Raw genomic sequence first — 27,409 nt, 5'->3', positions numbered from 1 at the left:
ATGTAAGTTGTGCTCTGTGCAAAATTCTACCAGGCGGCTTCCTCTTTCATTTCTTAGCCCCAATCCATATTCACCTACTACGTTTCCTTCTCTCCCTTTTCCTACACTCGAATTCCAATCACCCATGACTATTAAATTTTCATCTCCCTTCACTATCTGAATAATTTCTTTTATTTCATCATACATTTCTTCAATTTCTTCGTCATCTGCAGAGGTAGTTGGCATATAAACTTGTACTATTGTAGTAGGTGTGGGCTTCGTATCTATCTTGGCCACAATAATGCGTTCACTATGCTGTTTGTAGTAGCTTACCCGCATTCCTATTTTCCTATTCATTATTAAACCTACTCCTGCATTACCCCTATTTGATTTTGTATTTATAACCCTGTAGTCACCTGACCAGAAGTCTTGTTCCTCCTGCCACCGAACTTCACTAATTCCCACTATATCTAACTTTAACCTATCCATTTCCCTTTTTAAATTTTCTAACCTACCTGCCCGATTAAGGGATCTGACATTCCACGCTCCGATCCGTAGAACGCCAGTTTTCTTTCTCCTGATAACGACATCCTCTTGAGTAGTCCCCGCCCGGAGATCCGAATGGGGGACTATTTTACCTCCGGAATATTTTACCCAAGAGGACGACATCATCATTTAATCATACAGTAAAGCTGCATGCCCTCGGGAAAAATTACGGCCGTAGTTTCCCCTTGCTTTCAGCCGTTCGCAGTACCAGCACAGCAAGGCCGTTTTGGTTATTGTTACAAGGCCAGATCAGTCAATCATCCAGACTGTTGCCCTTGCAACTACTGAAAAGGCTGCTGCCCCTCTTCAGGAACCACACGTTTGTCTGGCCTCTCAACAGATACCCCTCCATTGTGGTTGTACCTACGGTACGGCTATCTGTATCACTGAGGCACGCAAGCCTCCCCACCAACGGCAAGGTCCATGGTTCATGGGGGGCTACTTCTGGTAGATATTTGAAATTGGTAGTTGTTGAAATTTTTACCACATGTTCTTAAGATGATATTTTTTCACTATCATCATACATTACTGAGATCCAGATGTTCAAAGTTACCGTACTTATGTAGGAAACAGCAAAACCCAGTTTTTAGCTGTTTTTACACTTTGGGTCACTATTATCTAAATAACTAACTATAGCAAATGGTTCTCATTTTAATTGTACGTTCTTTAGATATTCATCTAGAAATTCCATTCTTCCATTTTTGAAAATATGAACCCATTATCAAGATACTCCCGGAAAATCACGATTTTTGGGTATCTAAAATAATGAATGGTTATACTTACAGTGCAACTACACACAGAGGTTCATTGTGGCTGTAATTATCATATGGCAGTGAAACTTTATAGATGTGCTAATGTGTTAATGTTGAACCAATTTTAGTTCCAGTTTTAGCCACTAGGTGCAAATCTGTAAATGCAAGAAAGATATATAGACTTGTTTCCATGTGTAATGGATTAGCAACAGAATGTGGGCAACAAAGTTCAAACAGGTGAGAAAGGCATAACACTGATTTTATTATTGCCTGCCACTTACATAATTTGTTCAATGCAACCACCGGAGATATCGACTAGGTGCTGGATCCATAAAATGACGTGACCAACATTTGCTTGCAGTGGAATCTGAACACGTTCCTGTGTGCTGGCCTCCAGATCACCTAGAGACCGAACTTGTCCATGCCAAATGCATTCTTTTAGATATTCCCAGAGCCAAAAGTCACATCGAATTTGATCCAGTGATCTTGCATGCTATACATCTGGAAAACCTCTGGCGTTAAAGCGTCCAGGTATCACACCACACTCAACTGTGATTTCGAACTTCATTCATGTCTTCTTTAAAATATTAAAGACGTCAGATCTCTCCTCAAATCTTTCAGTTGGCAATAATCTCTGAATGCACCACTGTAATTGCTGTCATTCACATAAAACATTTTTACTAATAGCACACAGTCTCTCTTCTTGATAGTCATATTGTTCACTCACATTATGGCTCGTCAAATGACAGCGTGGATGCCATACCATCATACAAATAGTGTACAGGGCCAGATTCGCACCTATTGACCACAAGAGGAATCAGTTTTTTTTTTTTTCTTTTTTTTTCTTTTTCAATTGGTTTGGCATTAATGCATTAGCACATCTACCGAGTTTCACTGCCATAAGATTATTACAACCCAAACTGGATCTCCATGAGTAGCTGCACTTTGTAGCCACCCAGTATTAATTATGCAGCTAGCCACTTATATAATTTCTGTTCATAGCAAATCATATTTTTATCATAAGTTTGTTCTAAAGATGATGTTCTCGGGGAACCTTGAAACTTTTTATGATATCAGTATCTGGAGGTTCAAAGTTACAGTACATACCAAGCAAACATATGCACATAATATTATCTGGTATGAGGCATAAGTGTAGTTTTAAGCAATGTAGTGAACACAAGGCAAGGGCTCTAAGTCAGCATTTCACCAATAAAATTTTATGTTGAGCTGTCTCTGTGTAATGGGCACCTCACATCTGTGCAAATTGTGGTGTCACCGCCAGACACCACACTTGCTAGGTGGTAGCTTTTAAATCGGCCGTGGTCCGCTAGTATACGACGGACCCGCAAGTCGCCACTGTCAGTGATGGCAGACCAAGCGCCGCCACACGGCAGGTCTAGAGACAGATCCTAGCACTCGTCCCAATTGTACAGTCGACGTTGCTAGCCATGGTTCACTGAGAATTACGCTCTCATTTGCCGAGACGATAGTTAGCATAGCCTTCAGCTACATTTGCTACGACCTAGCAAGGCGCCGTATTCAATTGATATTGAGATTCTATTAATGTATCATCAAGAGCGATGTTCTACAAATGTGGATTAAAGTTAAGTATTCCAGAAGCTACGTACTTTTCTTTATAGCATTCATTACGTATCCTGTTTCAGACCTCACACCAGCCTGCGTGAGTTGAAGCACGTGCCTTTCGGCTCCCTCTCATTGTGTCTAGGCTGTCTTGTCTAGACACAACATATTTGGCGACGAGTCTCAAAAGGGTCTTCTTCTTTCTACTTGCTTTGCCCCAATTTACTTGTGTCATGGCATCGCCACATTCTCCAGATGTACTGTCCGAATTTTATCGCTTGCAGAATCAGTAGACGCAGGCCTTATTGGATGCCCTTGGACAGATCGTACAAGGTCAACGTGCAATGCAAAACGATGCGGCCGCCGCCGCTTCATCACTACCGCAGCCACAACACGCAGTTGCACCACCTTTTCGTCCGTTTCAAGCGGAAATGGAAAGCTGGACGGAGTGGTCACGCCAATTTGGATTCCATCTCGCCGCCTACAGAATTCAAGGTAACGAGCGGCAGCCTCATCTCCTTTCTTGTGTCGGTGTGTCCACCTACCGTGTGATAGTGAAATTGTTTCCCCGACGCGACGTAGCAACTCTGTCCTACGAAGAAATTTTGTCTGCTTTAGATGCCTATTTCAAGGAATCAGTCAATGTCGTTGCAAAAAGGTATACGTTCTTTCGTACAGAACGTACGGCCGGTCAGACTAATAGGGAGTGGGTTGCATCATTGCAAGGCCTTACTAGGGATTGTGCTTTTGAATGTGAATGTGGACTCCCTTATTCAGATACTATGGTGCGTGATGCAATTGCACAGAACGTTTCTGATGTTCGCATAAGGGAACAGATTTTGAAACTAGTCAATCCTTCCCTTCAACAAGTGATAGACATATTGGATCGGCAAGACACACTTGACTTTGCTCAGGAATCATTTGAAACTTCGCCAGCTGTGTGTCACATTAACCGGCCCACCGGGTGAGCTGCACGGAACTGTAAACAGCCCTCGCGCATGTCCGCGCAGCCACATGTACCGCGCAAGCACGCAAATGCAGTGAAATCATGCCCGCGGTGTGCTACTAGACATTCGCGTGAGAATTTCCTGTCACGCCAAGCTATTTGCTTTTTCTGTAATAAGAAAGGTCATGATCAAAGTGTTTTCCAGAAAAAGCTCAAAACGGACACTAACAACCATTCCAGGCCCTTTGCTTCGCGCTGGAATCGAACCAAGCATACCCAGGCTCGTGAACCTTCGCCCATGGAAATTCATGTAGTTACTGCCACTCCGTCCTGTGCTACTCTCTCTAACAGTGACTGTGTTCGTCCCACAAATAGTGTGTGTCGACGTCGACGGAAATCCCATCCGGTCGCAAGTGATTCTGTACCAGTGTCAGTTCACGTTGCACGACACAGTTGCTCTTGTCGTCAGCAGGACAATAAACTTTTTGTAGATTTGGACTTTGACGGAAAAGTGATTCCGTTCCAGCTCGATACCGGAGCTGCAGTTTCATTGATCAATCACGACACGTACACACAGCTGGGCAAACCTCCGTTGCATGCCGCAAATGTTAAGCTCACTAGTTATTCAGGACAGCATATCCCTGTGTTAGGACAGTGCAGTCTTCTTGCAACATACAAGGGACAAACAAAACTTGTGTCTTTTTACGTCCTTCGTTCTTCTTCTGCAGTGAACTTGTTTGGTTTAGATTTATTTCAGTTGTTTAACTTGTCTATAGTCATTCAGGTCCTATCAGTGAACCAGACTGTGCCTTCAGCCAGTGTTTCTCGTCTATGTGAAGAATTTGCAGACATTTTTGCACCGGGCCTTGGTTGCGCTAAGAACTATGAAGCACATTTGGAACTGAAAGTAAACGCGCAACCGAAATTTTTCAGAGCGCGCAATGTTCCCCACGCATTGCATGATGAGGTCGCAAGAACATTACACGATTTGGAATCACAAGGTGTAATTGAACGTGTGCAGGCTTCTCTCTGGGCTTCACCCTTAGTAATTTTGCCAAAACGTTCCGGAAAATTGAGACTTTGCGTGGACTTCAAGGCAACAGTGAATCCTCAACTAGTGATTGCAACTTATCCTTTACCCCGCCCGGACGATCTTTTTGACAAACTGTGCCCGGGTAAACATTTTTCGAAGTTGGACCTAGCAGATGTGTACTCGCAAATACCGGTGGCCGAAGAATCCCAGCGCGTATTGGTGGTTAACACGCATCTTGCTTTGTACCGATTCAAAAGACTGCCATTCGGGTGTGCATCTGCCCCTGCATTGTTTCACAATATCTACATTGTTTGTGCATCGGTCCCTACTGCAGCAACCTATCTGGACGATATTGTGATCTCCGGAAAGACGGACGACGAACATTTAGCCAATCTCCGAACATTATTTCAGGTCTTGCGACAAAATGGTCTTCGCTTGCGGAAGGACAAATGTGTGTTTTTTGCTCGTGATTTGCCATATCTGGGACATGTACTCAATGCCCAAGGCATACATCCCAGTCCAGAGCACCTTCGTGCCCTACAAGACTTGCCTTCGCTGCAGAATTTGAAGCAGCTACAGAGTGTGCTGGGAAAAATTAATTATTACAATAAATCTGTTCCACATGCCTCTTCCATTTCAGCTCCACTTCATCGCTTACGCCGTAAAGGTGTTCCGTTCGTCTGGTCGACTGAATGCGAACGCGCCTTTCGCCAGTTGAAATCGGCGTTGCTTTCCAATACTTGCCTTACGCCATTCGATCCCCAGAAACCCCTTTTGTTGGTGGTTGATGCATCGGATTTCGTGATCGGTGCTGTGCTTGCGCACAAAGAGGGTTCGCATGATCGCCTTATTGCCTTTGCGTCCAAATTGCTGTCATCTGCACAAAGAAATTCTTCACAGATCGAGAAAGAAGCTTTGGCTCTCGTATTTGGTGTTAAAAAGTTTCATGATTTCTTGTATGGTCGTCACTTTACCATCATCACAGACCACAAACCTTTGACATCGCTTTTTGATCTGTCCAAGCCTGTACCTCCACGTACAGCGCAGAAATTCATTCGCTGGTCTATTTTCCTCTCGCAGTACCGCTAGGATATCTTGTATCGGTCCACTGCTAAGCACGGAAACGCGATGCGTTGTCCCGTTTACCTGTTGCTGAGCATAGAGCATTCGATTCCTCCGAACTTGCTTGCATGTTCATTGACTCGGAAACCGATGATGTGGTTGAATCGTTTCCGATTGATTTTCGTCGTGTAGCTACAGCCACAGCTGCTGACCCTGTCCTTGCTACCGTTTTGCGTTTTGTTGCTACGCAATGACCCTTGTCAAAGTCACGGATCGAGGATCCGTTGGTTCGCCGATTTTTTGCTCACAAGGAGAGACTTTTTGTACGACGTGGTGTTTTGCTGTTGCGTTCTGATAATGATCAGTCCAGGGTCGTGGTCCCACGTTCATTACAGTCCTCTGTCTTATGGCTTCTCCACCAAGGACATTGGGGTATAGTGAGAACGAAACAACTTGCTCGTCAGCACTGTACTTGGTTCGGAATCGATGCTGCGATTACGAATATGTGATCTTCTTTCATGGCGTGTGCCGACAACAATCCGCACCACCGCGGAAATTCTTTGCATGGCTGAAAGCCACTTCCCCTTGGCAACGCTTACACATCGATTTTGCTGGTCCATTCTGGAATGCTCGATGGTTGGTTGTGGTGGATTCCTTCAGTAATTTTCCTTTTGTTGTCCGGATGTCTTCCACGACGTCTTCTGCCACAATCCAAATGTTGTCTGCTATCTTTTGCATTGAAGGTCTTCCACAGACTATTGTTTCCGACAATGGCCCACAATTCATGTCCGCAGAATTTCAGTCATTCTGCACGGCCAATGGTATTCAACATCTGACATCTGCGCCGTTTTCGCCTCACTCAAACGGTGCCGCTGAGCATTTGGTCCGGACTTTCAAGTTCCAGATGTTGAAGTTGAAAGAGTCGCATTCTCGGGAGGATGCGTTATTCCTCTTTTTGTCTTCGTATCGCTCTCAGCCCCGCGATGGTCGCTCGCCGGCTGAGTTGCTTCATGGTCGCCCTCATCGAACCTTGATGTCTTTGCTGCATCCGTCGCATCAGGTTCCTGTGCAGCGGCAGACACCTGCTTTTGCCCCTGGCGACGTTATATACTATCGCAACTATCGCAGTTCACGGCGTTGGCTCGCAGGGCGCATTCTTCGCTGCCTCGGCCGCGCGATGTATCTGGTTTTGGGGGCCGCTGGTGAGGTGCGTCGGCATCTCAATCAGCTGCGCCTCTGTCGTCGCATGGGTTCTGCCGCTCCCCGTCTGCTTTCAGCGACGGTGCCGTCCGGTCAGCGCCCTGGGGACCCATCTACTGGCTCGCCTCATCCCCAGGTGTTACCGACGCTGCCTTCCATTTTGCCCCATGGCGTCGCGCTGCCGCCGCAGCCGCCGCCGCCCGCAGTGGACGCATCGCTGCAACCGCCGGACGCCTCCCTGGGTCACGCGCCGCCGATCGCTTCCCGTGACCAGCTGTCCTCCGCCATGGAACTCTTGCCCGCTCCGGACCATCTGTCGTCTTCGCCAATCGGGTGCTCCGACTCAATGGAGGTCGGCCCTTCGGCCCCTCCTGACTATCTACGGGCGCATACACCGCATGTTGGCGTGCACCCTGGACTAGGTTTTCAGGCGTTTCCTAGCTCCCCTCGGACCGAATGGCCGGGTGCGGGTGGCACAGCCTCGCCTGTTGTTAGGCTCCCCACCTCGTCGCATACGTCAACATGGGGTCCTCCCCACAGCGGGCGGAAGCCTTATAATACAACCGTTCGCCGATTTGCGGGGGAGGAATGTGGTGTCACCGCCAGACACCACACTTGCTAGGTGGTAGCTTTTAAATCGGCCGCGGTCCGCTAGTATACAACGGACCCGCGTGTCGCCACTGTCAGTGATGGCAGACCGAGCGTCGCTACACGGCAGGTCTAGAGACAGATCCTAGCACTCGTCCCAGTTGTACAGCTGACATTGCTAGCCATGGTTCACTGAGAATTACGCTCTCATTTGCCGAGACAATAGTTAGCATAGCCTTCAGCTACATTTGCTACGACCTAGCAAGGCGCCGTATTCAATTGATATTGAGATTCTATTAATGTATCATCAAGAGCGATGTTCTACAAATGTGGATTAAAGTTAAGTATTCCAGAAGCTACGTACTTTTCTTTATAGCATTCATTACGTATCCTGCTTCAGACCTCATGCCAGCCTGCGTGAGTTTAAGCGCGTGCCTTTCGGCTTCCTCTCATTGTGTCTAGGCTGTCTTGTCTAGACACAACACAAATACACCCACAAGGTATTGCAGTGAAAAAAAAATAACATTACTGCAGGCAGAGCTTGTGTAGTATGCATTTCTGCCACTAGGCATGTGTAGTGCAACTCACTGCCAGTTCAGCACCGCCTGTGTTGTCAACGTGGCTTGTTCTCTTTATCTGCAGTGATTGTTTTTGCTAGCGCTGTTTTGTACATGTTTTGGTTTTTATGGTGGTAAGATAAAGTGAACAATGTTCACCTGTGAAATTTTGTTTTCTACTCGGTAAAAATGCTGATGAAACTGTTTTAATGTTGAAAACAGTTTACCAAGATAATGCTATGGGAAAAACTCGAGTGTACGAGTGGTTTGCTCGATTTAAAAATGGCGGCATGTTGATTGATGACGAACCTCATTCTGGACATCCAGCAACTATCCAAATCAACGAAAATATTGAATAAAACTGCTCCCCAAGTCAGACCATTAATCAAATCTTTTATTTGAAAATTTTAAGGAGATTGTGGAACAATGTTAGCCCAAAACGAGCTGAATTGTGGCATACAGGAGACTGGTTCTTCCACCACAACATCATATGCACACACAGCCATCTCTGTTAGACAGTTTTTGCTAAAAATGGCATGGTTCAGTTGATGCACCTTACCTGACCTAGCTCCATGCGACTTTTTCTTATTCCCACACATGAAAAGGGGCATGGGAGGACACCCATTTGACCACACTGAAGACGTCAAGGAAAACACGAGGGAGGAGTTTGTAATGGTCGCCTAGTCGTAGATATTGCTAATTGCTATAATCACACTATTTCACTCCTATTTACGGAGCTTGTTAGCACTTGATGTTAGGTTGGTGCCATTAAAATGCATTGTGTTGTGGCAATCACTGCTACTTGCTGGATCGCTGCCGTGTCTCGATGCTGATGCTGGCTCTAAATCTGGTTGTCTAGTGTTAAAAACATGAGGTCCCGTGTTTTTTATGTGCTTTTGATAAAGAACGAGCGAAACCAACAAATATGTAAACTTCAAATATTTATTACTCTGGTGGCCATCTTAATTCCACTGTCCACCAAAGACCATGACACAACACAAAGTAGTACTTCCTTTACATGTTCTTTGCATTGTTTATCCACCTCAAACAATAACACACAAACACACTTTACCAAAGTGACATTCCGACTGCCCCCTCGACCCTTCTTGCTGCTTGTATTTATAACATTGTCAAAGAACTACTAAAAAGAGATATAGTTTATAAGTCACATGTACATCTGTTATCATAATTTGTGCAGAAAAGTTATTAATTTGCATCGAGTGACATAATTTAACATGTTATTAAAATGACAGACAGATTTGTTGACTTGACAGAATAATTCTTTATTACAAAAAGGCTGTTTTTTAGAAGTTTGTCAATTGACTTCTCTAATTTGCATAAATAAGTAAATAACATGAATCATTAAGAATTACATTGGTTTTCATCTAAAATAGGATTGCTTACGTGAATACTGAGTGAAAACGCTCCTAGTGAACAAATAGGTTTCACTGGGTGATTTTTATTTAAGGAGATCCAAAATACCTAAGTTGGCCACTATTTTTCGTACTTCATATTAATTATTTAAGATGAACTTAGCGTTTTTACATGATGACATTTGCTGTATCAGTGATCAAGTGATATTAACTTTTGTGTGGGTCAGTTATTCAGTATAATTTAATGGGTTGACTGTTTATGGAGACATGTTATGCAATCATTGTTAACATACACAATACCTTTTCTATAATCATAAATACTCGTTAAACTGGTTGAATTTGGAGGGTATCGCATACTTCGGTAAAGTAAAGCCTTTAATATATTCCGTTACAAGTTGTAAGCCGTTTCTAAATATGACTACAAAAAATCTTTCGAACAGTGGAAGCACTAGTGGGGCACATGTATTAATTACAATGGATAGTCTTTTAAAGGGGATAAGACTGTTTTGTAAACAGTTGGAAAATATATAGCTTTTAAAAAATAATTCCAGTTTTTTTATGCTCCTTGTAAAAATCGTAAGCCAAGTGTTTTTTGATGAATTGTGATTGATGAGCAAAGTATTCAGTACAAATGTAAGGCAAATGATTTTGTGTTAACCTTATATTATGCAAACTTGTTTGTTGTTTATATGTGACAAAGAATAAGTTGTCAAAACTTTACTCACCTATAAAATATGTTTTATTTAAGCAGCACACTTCGCTGTAGGAGAGTAAAGAAGGCAACCAGCGAAAAAATGCATTGGAGCACTAAGAAAATGAATATGTTCCTCTTTAAATGACTTTGACAGAAGAATGGGGAACCAGCTGCCTCAACCCCATTCTGCCTTCCCTCACCAAAAATTCTGGCATGCAAACATATTCACACTTCTTTGTGCTGAGAGAAAGCAGCAGAGAGGCAATGACGTGATGGAAAAGAAAGGATACAGTGTCATTGGGAGGGAAAGAGAAAAAGGGGGGGGGGGGAGGTGGGGGGGGGGGGGAGAGAGAGAGAGAGAGAGAGAGAGAGATATATATATATGTATGACTGAAGACAACAGCACTGGGGGCCAAATAGAGAGGAAATATTAATAGTCAGTAAGAGACAGTGGCAGTAAAAGAGAACGAGAGATGGATAGAGATAGAAGCAGTGTGAGCAATAGAGGAGGAGACGTGGAAATGAAAAATACAGAGAAGACCATATATAGGAGGTCTGGACCCTCCCAGTCCAACAAACTTTAATACATAGGTATAAGTGATGGCACATTTTGGCCCAAAATTACAGTAAAACATTTTTGAGCTGCTGAAGTATGGTGGAGAAGGTAGCACTGGAAAAAAAGACAGAAGCAGACAGTGTGAGTGACAGACAGTAGCAGTGGAGTATGAAGGCTTAAACACAAAGATTGTATTCAGGTTTACAGTTCTTCATCTGAAGCAAATTAAAGGCAATGAAGTGTCTTTCTACAGAGCTCCAAAAAGGTGTAAATCATGAGAAGAGATTAGGACTGTATGGAGGATGTATAAGGGCTTTCCAATGAAACTTCTGTAGCATACTCTCAACAACCATGGCAACATATGAATCAACCATTTGGATGGCAGGTTGTTTTGATTACCGTATTCACTCGAATCTAAGCCGCACTTTTTTTCCGGTTTTCGTAATCCAAAAAACCGCCTGCGGCTTAGAATCGAGTGCAAAGCAAGCGGAAGTTATGAAAAATGTTGGTACATGCCGCCACAACTAACTTCTGCCGTCGAATATATGCTTTGTAGGCACAAAGATAAATACTGGCGCCAAAACCTCTGCGTCAGTAAATAAATTAAAAAAAAAAAGTTGAAGACGAGCTTTTTTTCTCCGCCGCGAGTTTCGACCACTGCATTTCCATACATTATTCAACGAAGTAAATACAAATTCCGTATCGTTCATCTTCGAATGTAGCACAATTTCAGTGTACTACGAAAATCTGACTGGCAAGACTGTTTGGGATGTTTGTCAATATGGCCAATTCTATGTTCTGAATTTTTTCCTATCTGTGAGAAGAGATGGTTGCTAATAGGAACCTGATGAAATTTGAATCACATACAGTATTCTCTTCACCATAAGAATAATACGAATATAAACATTTTGCCATGTATTGTTTCGTGTTTGCTGCTATCTCATTTAAATCCTGTCTGCCTAATAAACTACGAAACTAGAGTGAGACAACAGCAAAATGCGGAAGAATATACGTATCGTGTCATGTTTATATTCGTATTATTCTTATGCCTAATAGTGATACAGTCAGAAATGAAGAACGGCAAGTGACTAGATTTTTAAATCTAAGATGACTCTAATTTCTGTGCAGAATTTGATGTAATAAAGAAGCGGCCGCAAAGATTTTCAAGCGGAGAAAAATTTTCGCCCAACTCTCGTTCAGAACATGTTCTATCATACGCAGTCTATTATTTGATTCTTGTTGATCATTATCAAAGAAAGCAGCAGTGTAAGTAACAACAAATAGCAGTCTCTTGCCATTGTTTCGCTAATGAGACGATTCCTCTCTTTTTTTTTAATTGTACGCGGCGGTAGCGTGCACAAAAGCAAGCCATGCCGCGAGCCGCGACAGGCCGTAAACATGCACTATCAGAATGCGACAAACAATGCATGACACAGTGCAGTAATGCATTTTCAGCTTAAGAATGACGCAAACACCTGTAACAAAGAAAACGGCAATTATCAGATCAAAGCAAAATAAGCAATCGATTCAAACCAGACGAAGCACGTGAAAAAGGAAGGGCATCCGTATAAATACGGACGGAGCGCCTGACGCATAGCAATGGCTACCTGGTAAAGCTTAACTGCTAAGCTTACGACTCGAACCAAACTACTGTGGCTGTATCGTCATTCATTCGACCTAAATTGTGTCTCATATTACAATGGACCAACTTTGTTTCGATTTGGAGGTGCGGCCTACAACTTTTCTCTCACCTTGAATTTCAAGTCTCAGATTTCAGGTGCGGCTTAGATTCGGGAAATTTTTTTTCCTTTATTTCGAGTCTCATTTTTCAGGTGCGGCTTAGATTCGAGTGCGGCTTAGATTCGAGTAAATACGGTATGCTGCAGAAGCTTCACTTGGAAGCCGTTACAGATTCTCTATACAGTCTTGATCTCTCCCCACAAAATTTCCATATTTTTGGAGCCCTAAAGAAAAACATATGTGGCCGTCGATTTGCTTCGCACAAAGAGGAGCATCCCTGGGTACAATCACAGTTCAACAGGCAACTACAAACATTTTCTCATGAAGTCGTTGATCATTTTCTCTCACACTGAGATAAATGTATTAAAAGTTATGGCAATTATTTTTGAAACAATAAAAGTTAACTTTTTTTCTGTCTATCTGTTTTCATCTGGCTGGCAATTATACTGTGTCTAAGTAACAATTGTCTCTGTCTAACTGTTTGTCTTTCAGTCCCACCCATTAGTATTCTTCAAGGCATAGCCTACAACAAATATAGTTTCCGTATACTAAGGGAAGTCACAGCTATCCAAAATGAGGAAACTGAATGTTAGGAACTTATTTCAAATTCTGTGGTAATGCAGACCAATGAACAAGAAAGATAGTTCCATTTGCCTTCAGACAAAAGGAACTAAAAGTAATGCGATATGTGTGTGTGTTACTGCAACTGGAGTATCCACAACATTTAAATATGAACATCCCTAGAATGAGATTTTATGAACCATTGTTACTTACAAGCGTAATTTCTACCATAGCCCCTAATCATTATGCAGGACAGAAGTTCATAGCAGTGTGAGACACAGAGGCAAACTTTTTACATTTGCATACGTCTTATTTCTTTTACCTCTCTTAATGTCAACATACACACAACTTTTTGTGTGCATTTCTATACCAAAGCACCTTCGAATGTATGTTTCACTGGTCTCCTCCTATAATTAACATCAAAATTCGCTATTTCAATTTTCAATGTTAAGATATTAATATTAACAATTCTTTAGGTCTCTTGTGATGGTGTATTTAGGGAGACACTGATCTGATTGTTTTACTCAGTGTCTATTAGTCTTGTGTTAAACGTTGATGGGGGAAAGGGGGGACGAGGAGATAGAGGGCGAAAGGGTTTGAGGAAATAGGGAAAGGAGGGATGGACAGAGAGAGAGGGAGTAGGAAAGGGACAGAGAGAGGGAGGGGGAGGAGGAGGAGGAGGAGGAGGAGGAGGAGGAGGAGGAGGAGGAGAGGGGAAGGAAGAGATTGACGGGGGGAGGAGGCAGGAAATTATAAAGTCCATCCAATTCCAATACATATTTAGCACTGCGGGGTTTATAATGTCTTAGCTCAATAGCAGCGGACAAAGAGGCAAAAGTGTCCCCCCTCCTCCCTTCCCATATAGGCTGCCCTGTAGGACACGTATGTTGTGTGGGAATAATAGCAGCGTACTTCATCAACCTGCATTGCACGACAGCCTAACGTTGGGGCAAAACCATTTCTCAAGCCCCCGACGTGTAGGCTACCACGCACGACAGGTGTTTTGTGCGAGTAGAGCTACACATACAGAATGGCATGGGTGGTGGCAAGGTTGAGATGAACATAGATGGAATGGACAGAGAGAAGGGGCAGACAGCAATGGATAGGGAGAGAGGGGGGAAGAATGATGTGGACAGAGAGATAGAGTGGAGCAGGGGATAAACAAAGAGAGGGGGAGGATGATGTGGACAGAGAGGGGGGAGTAGGGGATGGACAGGGAGGGAGGGAGGGAGGGAGGGAGGGAGGGAGGGAGGGAGAGAGAGAGAGAGAGAGAGAGAGAGAGAGAGAGGTGGGGGAGGGGAAAGGAAGGCAGAGGAAGAGTTGTACAGAGAGGGGAGGAGGAGATGGGCAGACAAAGGAAGAGGGGGGGAGAGATGTACAAAGAAAAGTGGAAGAGAAGATTTGGAGAGGGGGGAGGAGAAGATTGGCAGAGGGGGGAGAGGAGAAGATTGGTAGAAGGGGGGGGGGGGGAGGATGAGACAGGCAGTGAGGAGGCAGGTGGAAGGGGCGGAGGGTAGATGTAGGTGGAGGTGGAGGTGGAGGAGGAAGAGGAGGAGGAGGAGGAGAGATAGGAAGATACTGTATGTTCAGAGAGAGGGGAATGACGAGTTGGTGTGGAAAAGGAAACGAAGAAACCGACAGAGTGCGGAGTAGATAATGGACAGATAGAGGTGAGAGGATGAGGTGGTTAGAGGGGCTGGGCAAGGAATAGGTGAACACAAAGGGTTAAGAGGGGAGGGGGTGGGGGTGGGGGGGAAGCAGATGTATGTTGAACACATACAGGAGTGAAGCCACAGGAAACGGCTAGTAATATATAATGAGTAGTCAAATGAATACAGTGCAGATGGAAAAAAGTAATTAAACTGTTCAATATTTTAACTTTTAATACATTTACCTCACGATGGACAGAAGAGGGTCAATGCCTTCATGAAAAAATGTTAGTGATTGCCTACTGAACCATGACTGTACTAAAGCAAACTGATGGCCACAAATACAGGCAGACCCACATGTCACCACGGTCATTTAGACTACACTGTAGGAATTTCACTGAGAAGTCCTTACATATCCTCCATATAATCCTGATCTCTCCACATGCTATTCCATACTTTTGTACTCCTGAAGAAAGACATCTGTGGCCACTGATTTGCTCTGGATGAAGAGGTGCACAGCTGGGTACAACCATGGTTCAGTAGGCAAGGTAAACATTTTTCCATGAAGGCACTGGCCATCTTGTCTCACAGAGGGATAAAGTGTTAACAGTTATGGCACATACTTTTGAAACAATAAGCAGTTTAATTACTTATTCCATCTATCTTGTTTGCATTTCACTCCCCTTATACAATGAGATGACAAAAGTCATGGGATACCTCTTAAAATTGTATTAGAGCTCCTTTTGCCCAGCATAGTGCAGAAACTCAACATGGCATGGACTGAACAAGTTGCTGGAAGTCTCCTGCAGCAGTATTGAGCAAAGCTGACTCTAAAGCTATTCATAATTGCGAAAGTGTTGCTGGCACACGATTCTCTGCACAAACTGACCTCTCCATTATGTCTCACATATGTTTGATGGGATTCAAGTCAAGCAAACTGTGTAGCCAGATCATTCACTTGAACTGTCCAGAAAGTTCTTCAAACCAGTCATGAACAATTGTGGCCCAGTGACATGGCACATTGTCATGGGAACATGAATTCCCTGAATAGCTGCAAATGTTTTCCAAGAAGCTGAACATAACCATATCTGGTAAATGATCAGTTCAGTTGGAACAGAGGACCCAGTCCACTCCGTGTAAACACAGCCCACATCATTGTGGAGCCACCACCAGCTTGCACAGAGCCTTGTTGACTACTTGGGTCCATGGCTTTTGGGGTCTGTGTTACCCTCAAATCCTACCATAATCAGCTCTTACCAACTGAAATCAGGACTCACTTGATCAGGCCATAGTTTTCCAGTCATCTAGGATCCAAATAATATGGTCATGAGACCAAGAGAGGCACTGCAGGTGATGTTGTGCTGCAGCAAAAGCACTCACATCCATTGTTTGTGCCACAGGCCATTAATGCCAATTTAGCCATACTGTCCTAATGGATACATCTGTCATACTTCCCACATTGATTTCTGCATTTATTTCATGCAGTGTTGCTTAGCATTGACAACTCTAAGCAAACACTGCAATTCTCTGTCATTAAGTGAAGGTAGGTGGCCACTGCACTGTCTGTGGCGTGTGGCAATGCCTGAAATTTGGTATTCTCGGCAGACTCTTGACACTGTGGATCCCAAAATACTGAATTCCCTTATGATTTCCAAAATGGCACTTCCTATGCATTTAACTACAACTAGCATTCCATGTTTAAAGTCTGTTCATTCCCATTGTGCGGCCATAATCACTTCAGACACCTTTTCACACGAATCACCTGAGTGCAAATGACAACTCTGCCAATGCACTGCCCTTTTTTACATTGTGTATGTGATACTACCAACATCCATGTATGTGCATATTGCTATTCCATGACTCCATCAGCTCAGCGTATATGGTCAGCTTCACATGACATAGTTGTTTCTACCAATGGTTTTCTGTTTCTCAAACAGTATACTAGCTAAGTGTTGTACCTCTTACGTTCATAGAAAAGTGATTATTTTCCAAACTAATGCCCTTTCTCTTAATTATCTGGAATACATTCTGACACACATTCCCATCCTGTTACTGGCCATCTTTTCTGAGCTGAAGCTCACAGCAGTCAATACGGATCTCTTTTCTATTGGGGACATTTCTGTGTAATGAGTTCACCATGGTGATCCCAAAAGCAGCTAACAATACAGAATACCACCCAGAGCCCACCTGCCTTGTACAACTGAGGTATCTGGTTGATGACCGTTTCACCTCAATAGCTGCCCACCCCTTCAGCACATAGCACAATTTGAGGTTAGGTGTTTTATCTTTCTTTTTTGCTTATTTCTTAATGGAGGTTTATATTCTCCTTGTGATCAAGAGCAGCTGAAACCCTGATAGAACACACAGTGGTTGCTGAAACACAAACAATGTTTATGATCAGAGAGCATTGGCCGGGAACAACAATTCCCAGCACAGGGAATCGTGTTTCACCAAACCTGAACTCAGCCACGAAAGTCTAAGATCACAAAGATACTGCTTTTTGGCTTGACCCAAGAGAATTGTATGGCTTAGACAGTGGATGTCACAGATGCAGGGAACTCCTTTTGAGAATGACTTGGTTCTGGTACATTGTCACACTTCCAAGAAATATATGTGGTAGCATTCTATTCCACTGATACAAGATTCAATAGTGTGTGAGTATGAGAAGCACTATTAGGTATTCATGTTAGCCATGGATACAGTAGAAGTCTAACAATGTGACTTCGAAGTACTTCTGAGTGTGGGTGAATGCCATGAACAACTGCATTTGGCATTTGGAAATTACTGTCCCCCTACTGCTTTGGACTTTCTTTGCTTTCAAACAATGAAACATTAAATAAATACTCTTGAAGGTGAAAATTTGTACTTTCAGTCCACACAAAGTTAATGTTTATCATCATAACTGATCAAGAAATGCAACTGCACAAATCTGAGCAACCGACAAAGTGGTAGTAATGTGTCTGAATCTTCTCCAAGATGCTCTTACAAGAAAAAGAAAACTTGGAAGGAGTGTGTGAAAACACCTGCGTACACTTTCTCTGCTGCAAGTGAACACATTGTCAAAATCACAGAAGAAGATCATAAGACAGTGACAATGGATTTCTGTACTGGAGGAAGACTTCTTCAGGTTGTTTGAAAGAATTTGGAAGAATAGTTTAGAGGCTTTTCTTCTGCTAGGGTAATGCACCTATGCAATTGCGAAAAAAATTCAAATTAAGAAATTACTGTTTTCACCTTAGAGCCCACATCCCCTTAAATGGGTGACTGGGAAATGGGGTAGGGAGGTAGGAGCCACAGCCAGGCCAGGAATGTTATTTCAAGTCTCCAGACATAGCCTTATAAGGAAACATAGCAATGAGGGAGAGGTTTTACATATATTAAATATGACATAAGAGAATGATGCAATGTGTGCACAATTTCTTGAAACTGAGACAGTGACAGGCATTTCTGGAGCTTTTCAAGTGAGAGATCCACCTGGTCTGTACACATACAGGTGTCTCTTTTAATGATGCACCATTAATGATGGTTAGATTTCTCTTGCTTGAGTACAGTTTGGATTTTAGGAAGGGTTATCAACACTGAAATCTGATGTTAAGACCACACCCTAAATCATGTTGGGAACACTGTTTCCCATGATGTCAGTTGAAACTTTTCTGAACATCAGGATGTAAATACAGTGGAACATCGATTTTCCTTTTTTCGCAATTCTACACCACAAATTCATAGCACCTGTGAAAAACCCATAAAAGCAACACAAAAAATTACCACATTTTACTTTTCTTCCTAGTAAGGTTTACCTCGATCCTACATTGTTCTTGATGTCTTGCTCGATTTCATCCTGTTTTCTTCCTATTGACATTTGATTTGACTGAACGAATTACAAGTGGCACAAAAGATAGATGGTTCGCACCATGAGTGGTTACGGAGTTAAAGGAATATTTTATGCTGTTGCAGACAGGGGAGATGTGAGAGGGGAAATGTTGACATAATCCACAAGCGGTGTTGGCAATACAACTTGCAATGTTTAGCTTCTCCATGCAGTTATGATATGACTACTGCTAGGTTGTGGCAGCTACGGGAAAACAAATTAATTGACACGAATTGCTCCGGACTGAGCCAATGCATAACCAAGGGGCCCAGCTGCTGTCTCTTCTTGTGCCGCTTATAACTCAGCCTCATCTTTTTACTTGCATTTCCAATGTACTGTATTCAGCAGCAACATCAATCATCAACCTTTTAAGTTCAAACACTGATTCTCAAAGAATACGCTCGGTCAGAATCAAGGAAGTGTCGACCATTTTCGGCTAGTGAGCTCTTATCGGCTGGCGACTTATTACGTTACCCAACAGCCAGGGCAGCCACCACACCACACTAATACACACAATACGAGCTCACCTGCTGGATGCGTAGAGAGGAGGAGAGGCCCTTCAACCATGGGAGTTCACATAGGGGTGAAAGCATTCTGTAAAGTGCTGAAAATGTACTTTTCATCCAGATCATCTGCATGGCAGAAATGTCACGCGAAACAGAACAAGGGTTTTGCAATAGCACACTTTAAAGACTTTGGTGTTCAAATCTGATATGATACAGTCACAACAGCTACACACACTACACACATACATAGTTTGCACCACACACTGTTGATCATTAAGATTGGCAATAGTGATACAATACATGAAGCAAAGCTGTAGCACCTGATTTTTTTTTTTTAATTTACATTTTACACAGTGTAGAGAAATTCACTGAGCCGACTTCTAATAAGCTTGCAACGTCAATTGGGGAAGTGAACTAATTTTTTCAAGTCTCTGTTTCTCTCATTCAGCCTAAAATAACATTTTGACAGTGGCAAGCATATGATGCATGCCTCATAACAAAGACAAAGTTTGTCATTAAGCAGATGTCTACATTTATGCTTATGGTTTAATGACTCAGCTGCTGTGATATTTTCAGTTTAATTCACCATGTTCACCAATTTTGACTTTTTCCTAGGTGAGTGCAAAGGAAAGATCTCTAAAAAACACTTGTTTTGACATATAATTTGTGCTTGTAGTCGGAAACTTGCTTGATTACCTTGTACCCAGATACCAATTTCAACTTTTTTCTAAGTTTCCACTTGTTGCTACACATCTGTGATTTTTTAAGAAGTGATGAAATTCATTACCACAAATTAAATTAGAAACATTGTATTGTACATTTAATTTCATTCAGTTATATAGATTTTATACAATGTATTGGAGAAGATTGTGATTTTTAATAATTTGTGCCAATTACGTATTTGTATTTTGGGGGTCTTAATGTTTTCCTCGATTTCGCATTTTCCTCGATTTAGCGTTTTTTACATCTGGACAGCATGAAAACCTAAAATTGGGGTTTCACTGTAACAGCAACATGAAGTACTCTCAGAAAGCAGCAAATATCAGAGGAGCAGAGGAGTGCAATTAGCAGAAAAGGTGCAAAAATCAAATAGAATGATTGTTACTGAGGCAAAAGCCAGTAATTCAGTAGCACTGAAAGACTGAATATACATGCGGAAACAATCTGGATTTGCGAGTTCAGTGGATCACCATGGATTGAGGAGAGATTCTTGTCATCTTAACAGACATGGAGAGAATATAATCATTTTTCTCAGTTTTTCATTTTCTTCACATGGAAGTTGTGACCTCTGAGAGATTTGGAGACTTATATTTCACGTACAGAGGCCTAGTATGATTTCAGTTGCTTGCCTGTGCAGGTGGCTGCTGTAGAAGAATTTACTGGAGAGGTTCAAGCACTACAGATGAGCTCCTTAACCTAGTAAATGTGGTATAGGAAAACACAATGTCACTGAATCTACACAAATAACATGATCATCATACAGCAGGGAATAGGCTTGACATTTAACTACAAGTGTCATTCAATAAGAATGCCCCACATTTTGTAAAAAAAGCCATTAATATACATAGACAAACTTCCTTGTAGGTGCTTCAGATTTGATGTTTGTTCTGTGCACCGGTGAAGTTTCGAACCATTCTGGCAGATGGCAGAGCCGTAGTACAGCATCAAAATGGCATCTACGTATGACTCACATTACAAGCAGTGTGCTGTTATTGAATTCTTGTGTGCAGAAAAAGAAGGTGAACATCCATAAATATTTGTGTGCAGTGTATGGCGATGCTGCAGTTGATAGGAATACAGTTGGGTGATGGGTAAAAAAATTGACAGCCTCAGGAAATGCAGAAATAGAGCTCCATGATCAGCCATGCTCGGGATGACTTGTCACAGCCACTGTTGCAAACACGCTGAATCATGTGGATGCCATTATTCATGCCAACCGGCGCAACACAGCTTGAGAATTGGCTCTAAGTTGGTCAGCACTGGAGTGCTGAAACATGAAAACATGGCTATGTCTACATGACAAGAACTTTTACCAGCAGGGAATACATCATTTTCCACAATGTTGGCGAACAGCCACAGAACGTGATGGAGACTACGTAGAAAAATAGGACATGGACAAGAAATGTTGATATATATTGTCACCAAATTCTGACTATTTAACAATAAATAAGTTCTGAGAAAAAGATGTGGGGCATTACTTATTGAAGGACCCTCGTACATTTGTCATCAATAATCTGGATCCACGAACAGGATTACACTGTGTTGCCTATAGGATAGCAAGGTTAAAAGTGGAGTTTCATCAGTTTGGAAGAGAACACATACCTGGCAAATCCTCAATCCTGGAAAGGAGAAGGTATTTCAAAATAATACCAAGATGTTAGGCCTGATCTGTCGATTGCACACTTGGCCACATGACAGCAGGCCATCAAGGACATGAATGAGTTCAAGAAAAATTGGGCCATGACAGATATGCTAATAGTATCTCTTCATCTGGCCCAAGAACCGAACCACCTAGTCAGTCAGACAGTAACACTAAAATTTTGTCAAAACCGTAGTGTGAACTATCATTATTTATATTCACTAAGTGGGTCTTTGAAAATGAAATACCTAACTTCCTTAGCCTGTTGTGTCTCTAAAGGTCTTGTCATCAGCCAGGCTTTAAATTCTAATCTTACTTCCTTTGTATTCATTAAGACTTATCAAATTAACAACAAGAACAATCCTAGGAACACTGACAGATGAAATGCAGGGTGGATAAGAGATGAGAGTTATGGACTGTGTACAAATCACCTCCATCACTGCATAAGTATCCCCATATACACTTACCTTCAGAATCTAGAAGCTTCACAAGATCCTCACGGGCCCCAAAAAAAGTAGGGCCAATATTAGATCCTGATAACATCCTCTGTATACGAGCGAAGTCCTCTACTTTTCCTAGACTTCGCTGCTGTGATGAGACTGGAAAGTGTGATTTACGAATCTGAAGCCTTGTTGACTTGGACAGTTGTTTTCCAATGGAACCTAAAAAATCAATTCACAACTAAGAACATGAATAGGAACATAATTGGTGACTGTTAATGGTGTGTGCTTTACGAAAAAATTAATTACCAATAATATCTTAAAAATAATTACATTAATTAAGAAAGTTGATTTTGTAAGCAAGAGCTTCCAAATTGTTCAAATCTGTGTTAAGCTCATTATAATCCATCAAAGGTTGAAAAAGTGGAGAAAACACACACACACACACACACACACACACACACACACACACACACACACACACACACTTATATGACTACTGCCTCTGGCAGGTGAGGCTGGATTGTGCACAGAAACTGTGCCTGATGGGAGAAGCAATAAGCAAGAGGTTCGGGTAAGGAGGAGGCTTGAGGAGGGAGGGGGTGGGAGGTGGGAAAGGAGAGACATAGAGGCAAAAGGACAAAAAAGGCTAGTGTGTTTGTTGGCTGAATAGAAGGCTGTGTTGTGATGTGCTGGAGTGAGGGCAGGGAAGGGGATAGCCAGGTGGAGGACAGGATCTAGCAAAGATCGGACCAGGGGGTGGGTGGGGGACAGTGGGTACGGGAACATAGGATGACTGCAAGGAGATTTCCCACTCGCACCACTGAGGAAAGCTGGTATTGGTAGCAAAGATTCTGTTGGCACAGGTTGTGAAGCTGTCATGTAACTGAGGCATGTTGTGTTGGGCAGCATTTTCACCAACTGGGTGATCCACATGTCTCTTGGTCACAGTTTGTCAGTGGCCATTCATGTGGACAGCCAGCTTGTTGGTTGTCATGCCCAGATAGAAAGCAGCACAGTGGCTGCAGCTTAGTTTGTAGATCACATGACTGCCCTCATAGGTAACCCTACTTTTGATGGGATAGGAGATGCCTGTGATTGGAGTGGAGTAGGTCCTCTTATGTGACCTTCAAACTAAGCTGCAACCACTGTTCTCCATTCTACGTGGGCTTTATAACTAACAAGCTGTCTGTCTGCATGAATGGCCACCACCAAACTGTGACCAAGAGACAACTGGACCACCCAATATCTGAACATGTTGCCCAAAACACCATGCTTCACTTCCGTGACTGCTACACAGAGTGCACCATCTGGATCCTTCCTACCAATATCAGCTTTTCTGAATTGTGCAGTTGGGATCTCTCCCTGGAATATATCCTACGTTCCCATAACCACCCTGACCTCAACCTTCACTAGTCCCTGCCCTTCACCCAGCTAAATCTAAAGAGACTTAAAGCTGGTTCACAGCAAAACTCAATCTCTTAATTTTCTGAAACTCATTATGACCTTCAAAACCAGTATTGATGATCTACAGTTCACTATGATATCAATTAATATACACTTTAAATGAACTCTAGCCATAAATTTACATGTACAAGTGAATATTGTTAGACTGAAACCACAATGAAGTCCAAGTCTAAAGACAGTGCTGTAAAAGAAGTACAGCACTTAGTTCTGAAAGCTTGTTTATTACTGACAACAACATCCAGTCAGAGGAGAACTGAATTCCTGGACAGAGAGTGCTGCTATTTACAGAAACATAAAACACTCCAGAATACACAAACACAAGACATTTTGAGAACCTTCCTAAAATGATATACAGGTTGTATCAAAAAGAATCATCTGATTTGGCATTTCTATATTTCTGAAATTAACAAACATATGAAGCTTGCGCACGAATAACGCTGTATGGCACATTTTGATACTTCGTAGAATCACGTGGAATAATGCTGTATACGGCAGTTTGCATCGCCTGCTGTTATAATTGACATGTTCACCGTCCGAGGGCAGCACTAAACAGCGACGAGATGTGCACAATTTTCTTGTCTCTGCGCGAACAATGCTGTATGTTACAAGAATGGCGGAGTGCAGCAAGGTGACGCTTACCGCAAGTGGTTTGAAACGTGCAAATAATGCACGGAAAAGGAAAATTAACATTGGTAGCTGGCAGGATATTAAGAGGAAAAGGCTTCGTGATGCTGGACTGGAACATAAATCATGAAAAGGAAAGGTAGTTCCTGCGAAACAGCCTCCAACACAGGTGAGCGGAATAATGCCGTATGGGTTTTGTAAAAAGGTGTATGTCTTTAGAGAAGCATATGTGTCCTGTAAAGCGGCGACGTGCCCTGTAGAGTACATGGCTCTAATGAGATGTTATGTGTATCTTCTGAAAACATTACAGTAAAAGTATGTAACGTGAATGAAATTAACTACAGTTCTTGGCGAAAAAATAGAATACTCAGTCTGAGTAATGCTATATTATTAAAAGAGAATGTGAAATTCGATAATCTAGTTGAATATTAGGTAGTAATAGTGATTGTGTTCGTGATTCAGGATTGTGTATGAAATGCAGAAGAGTGCTTAAAAGAAGGATGCAAGGACATAAACCTGGAAATGAAGTTAAAGCTGTACGAATAATATCATGCCTTAACATATGATGAGCAGTCCATATACTTAATAAAATCCATGGAAATAGGCGTGCCAGCCAGGCGCAAGAGAGGTAAGACAGACGATACTTCACGAAAACAAGCTACTTTCAAATACAAAGTTTACTCAAAAGAAGTGTGTCAAAGAACATTGCTTGACATATTTTCCATCACCCAGCGATGAATGCAGACTCTGCAACGTAAAGTAAAAGGTGGAATAACCACTCCTAAAGACGGTAGAGGAAAACATTGCAATAGGCCACATGCCATATCAAATGACGACAGGCCTCTTATTCGGCAACACATATCAAGTTTCCCAAAGCAGATGAGCCATTACAGCACGAATAAATCCTCAAAAGAATGTCTCAACCTCTGTAGAATGTATCGATTGTTTACCGAAAAGTTTCCTGATAAGTTAATAAGCAGGTCATACTATCAAAGTGTGTTTCAAACAGATTTTAATCTGCGTTTCGGAACACCTAGATCAGATACTTGCAGACTGTGCGATTTGTTGTTTAACAAAATGATTGCAGCTTCGGATGAAATAGAACTGCACAAGATCGAAATTGAGAGTCAGTTGCATCATTCAAGGGCAGACCAAGCATTCAAAGCCCTAAAAAACGATACGGAAATGGCTAAGAGGAATAACAATATACATGTTATATGTGTTGACCTACAACAGGTTTTACTTTGTCTTAGATTGACTCATTCCACAGTATTCTACCAGAGACAGCTGTCGTCGTATAATTTCACGGTTCATGACGTTGGTACTGGAAACATCACCGTAAATTTGTGGGATGAATCCACCGCAAGGAGAGGTTCAGCTGAATTAGTTTCCTGTCTGCTTAAATTTGTGACGCACAATTATGATACGCTTGAACAAGGTATGGAACGAAAACTAATTGTTTGGTCTGACCGCTGTGTCGGGCAGAACAACTGGAGAGTTTTAGAGCTTTATTTCTATCTGATCAGCTGCAAGTACTTTACAGAAATACATCAGACGTTTTTATGTTCGGGTCACTGTTTCCTACCTTGTGACAGGGATTTTGCAGTCATCGAGAAAAGAAAGAAAGTGTCAAAAGTTATGGTTCCTTCAGAATGGAAGCACGTCATTGTTGAGGCCTTTGTCGACCCTTCAAAACAGACCATTCATGAGATGATGATGGAAGACTTCAAGGACATAGGATCCATCAAGTTGCTTTTGAAGAAGGCGCCTGCTTTGAAAATTACCGATGTACTTTGGTTGAAGCTGTGTAGTGATGATCCTCGAGGTTTAAGCATGCACCGTACCCACAATGTGCTTCGCCGATGGGAAAGACACTGTATTGTAAAGCATGGTTGTGAACATTAAGTAAAAAATTGTCCATTGCCTTCTGAATTCCGGTTGCTCTATAACGGGACGCTGAAAGTTCATAAGGAGAAGAAAAGGGATCTACTGGACATGACGAAATATTTGGAACCAAAATACAGGCAGTTTTATGAAAACCTGCAGTGTGACAACTGACTATAATGTACTAGATTTGAGCCTAAACTTGATAAACTAATGTTTTTTTTATTTTATTTATTTATTTATTTATTTATTTATTTTTTTTTTTTTAAGATCAAGCAATTCAGTTTACAATAAATATTATTTAGTATCTTGTTTTAAATCTCTTACTTACTATTTTTGGATTCTAGACACCTTATAATTACAAAAGAGCACTGACTGATCTGGAATAACGCTGTATATTCATTGCCATACAGTGTTATTCCAGTTTAAAACTTACTTATTTTCGAAAAATCTGTACTTAGCACAATTTTAAAAACCAGAAATTAGTATCTTCCACAGTCAGTATGCACAAACAATACATATCTGCTATTACATTACTATATCGTATTAATTCTCTGGAACTAACAGTTTTTGTCAATTTCCCAACAACTGCAAAATGTGCCATACAGCATTATTTATGCACATGCTTCATATAATGATTTCTTTTTCCACAGCTTTTCTTAGGTGTTCATTACCCCCCCCCCCCCCCCCCCCCTTGAAATGCATGGCATATGTCAATGTGGTATTAAAATTGTTCCCACATAGTAGCAAGCATGTGTTGAGTTACAGCTTCCACAGCTGCTGTTATGCATCGTCTCAATTCATTCATTGTTGTTGGTAACCAAGACACAAAGTCTTTTATAAAAACCCCACAAGAAATAATCACATACAGTCACATCCAGTGACCTTTGAGGCCAGTAATATAAGGCTGAATCATTTGGTCCAGTACGACCAATCCATCGTTCAGTAATCCTTTGATTTAAAAATTCCCCCACTTCCAGATGTCAATGTGGAAGTGCCCCACGTTGTTAGTAGATAAAGTCATTCGAATCAGTCTGCAACTGTACAAAAAGAAGGTTCTCCAGCATATCGAGATATGTGCTTCCTGTAACAGTGTTCTTGACAAAGAAAAATGGACCATACAATTTTCCTGTGAAACTGCACAAAATACATTAAATTTTGGAGAGCCCCTCTCACATTGCACAACTTCATGTGGTTGTTCCATACCCCATACTCTCACATTATTATGGTTCACCTTTTCATTTAAAGGGAATGTTGCCTCGACACTAAGCACTAAGTGTGGAAGAAAACTGTCATCCCCCATCCTGCCAAGAATGAAGTTACAGAACTCCACACATTGTGTTTGTCACCTTCATTAAGAGCTTGCAGTAGCTGAATTTTGTATGGTTTCATGTGTAAATGTCGACGCAACACATGCCATACAAACATCGGAGGCATGTTGAGC

At 42.1% G+C, this 27,409-nt stretch overlaps 1 protein-coding gene across 1 annotated transcript in view; it reads right to left on the bottom strand.

Moving 5' to 3' along the window:
- LOC126174816 (gem-associated protein 5) overlaps positions 1-27,409 on the bottom strand; it is a 313,470-nt gene that overhangs the window by 81,133 nt on the left and 204,928 nt on the right. Inside the window, exon 16 of the mRNA XM_049921193.1 lies at positions 22,018-22,212. Coding sequence (XP_049777150.1) covers positions 22,018-22,212 — 195 coding nt within the window. The remainder of the gene's footprint in view (positions 1-22,017; positions 22,213-27,409) is intronic.

This window comes from Schistocerca cancellata, chromosome 3, assembly GCF_023864275.1.
Source record: "Schistocerca cancellata isolate TAMUIC-IGC-003103 chromosome 3, iqSchCanc2.1, whole genome shotgun sequence".
In the NCBI taxonomy this organism is placed as follows: Eukaryota; Metazoa; Arthropoda; class Insecta; order Orthoptera; family Acrididae; genus Schistocerca; species Schistocerca cancellata.
The sequence above is the reverse complement of the archived record's forward strand: the minus strand, read 5'-3'. Positions and strand labels throughout refer to the sequence as shown.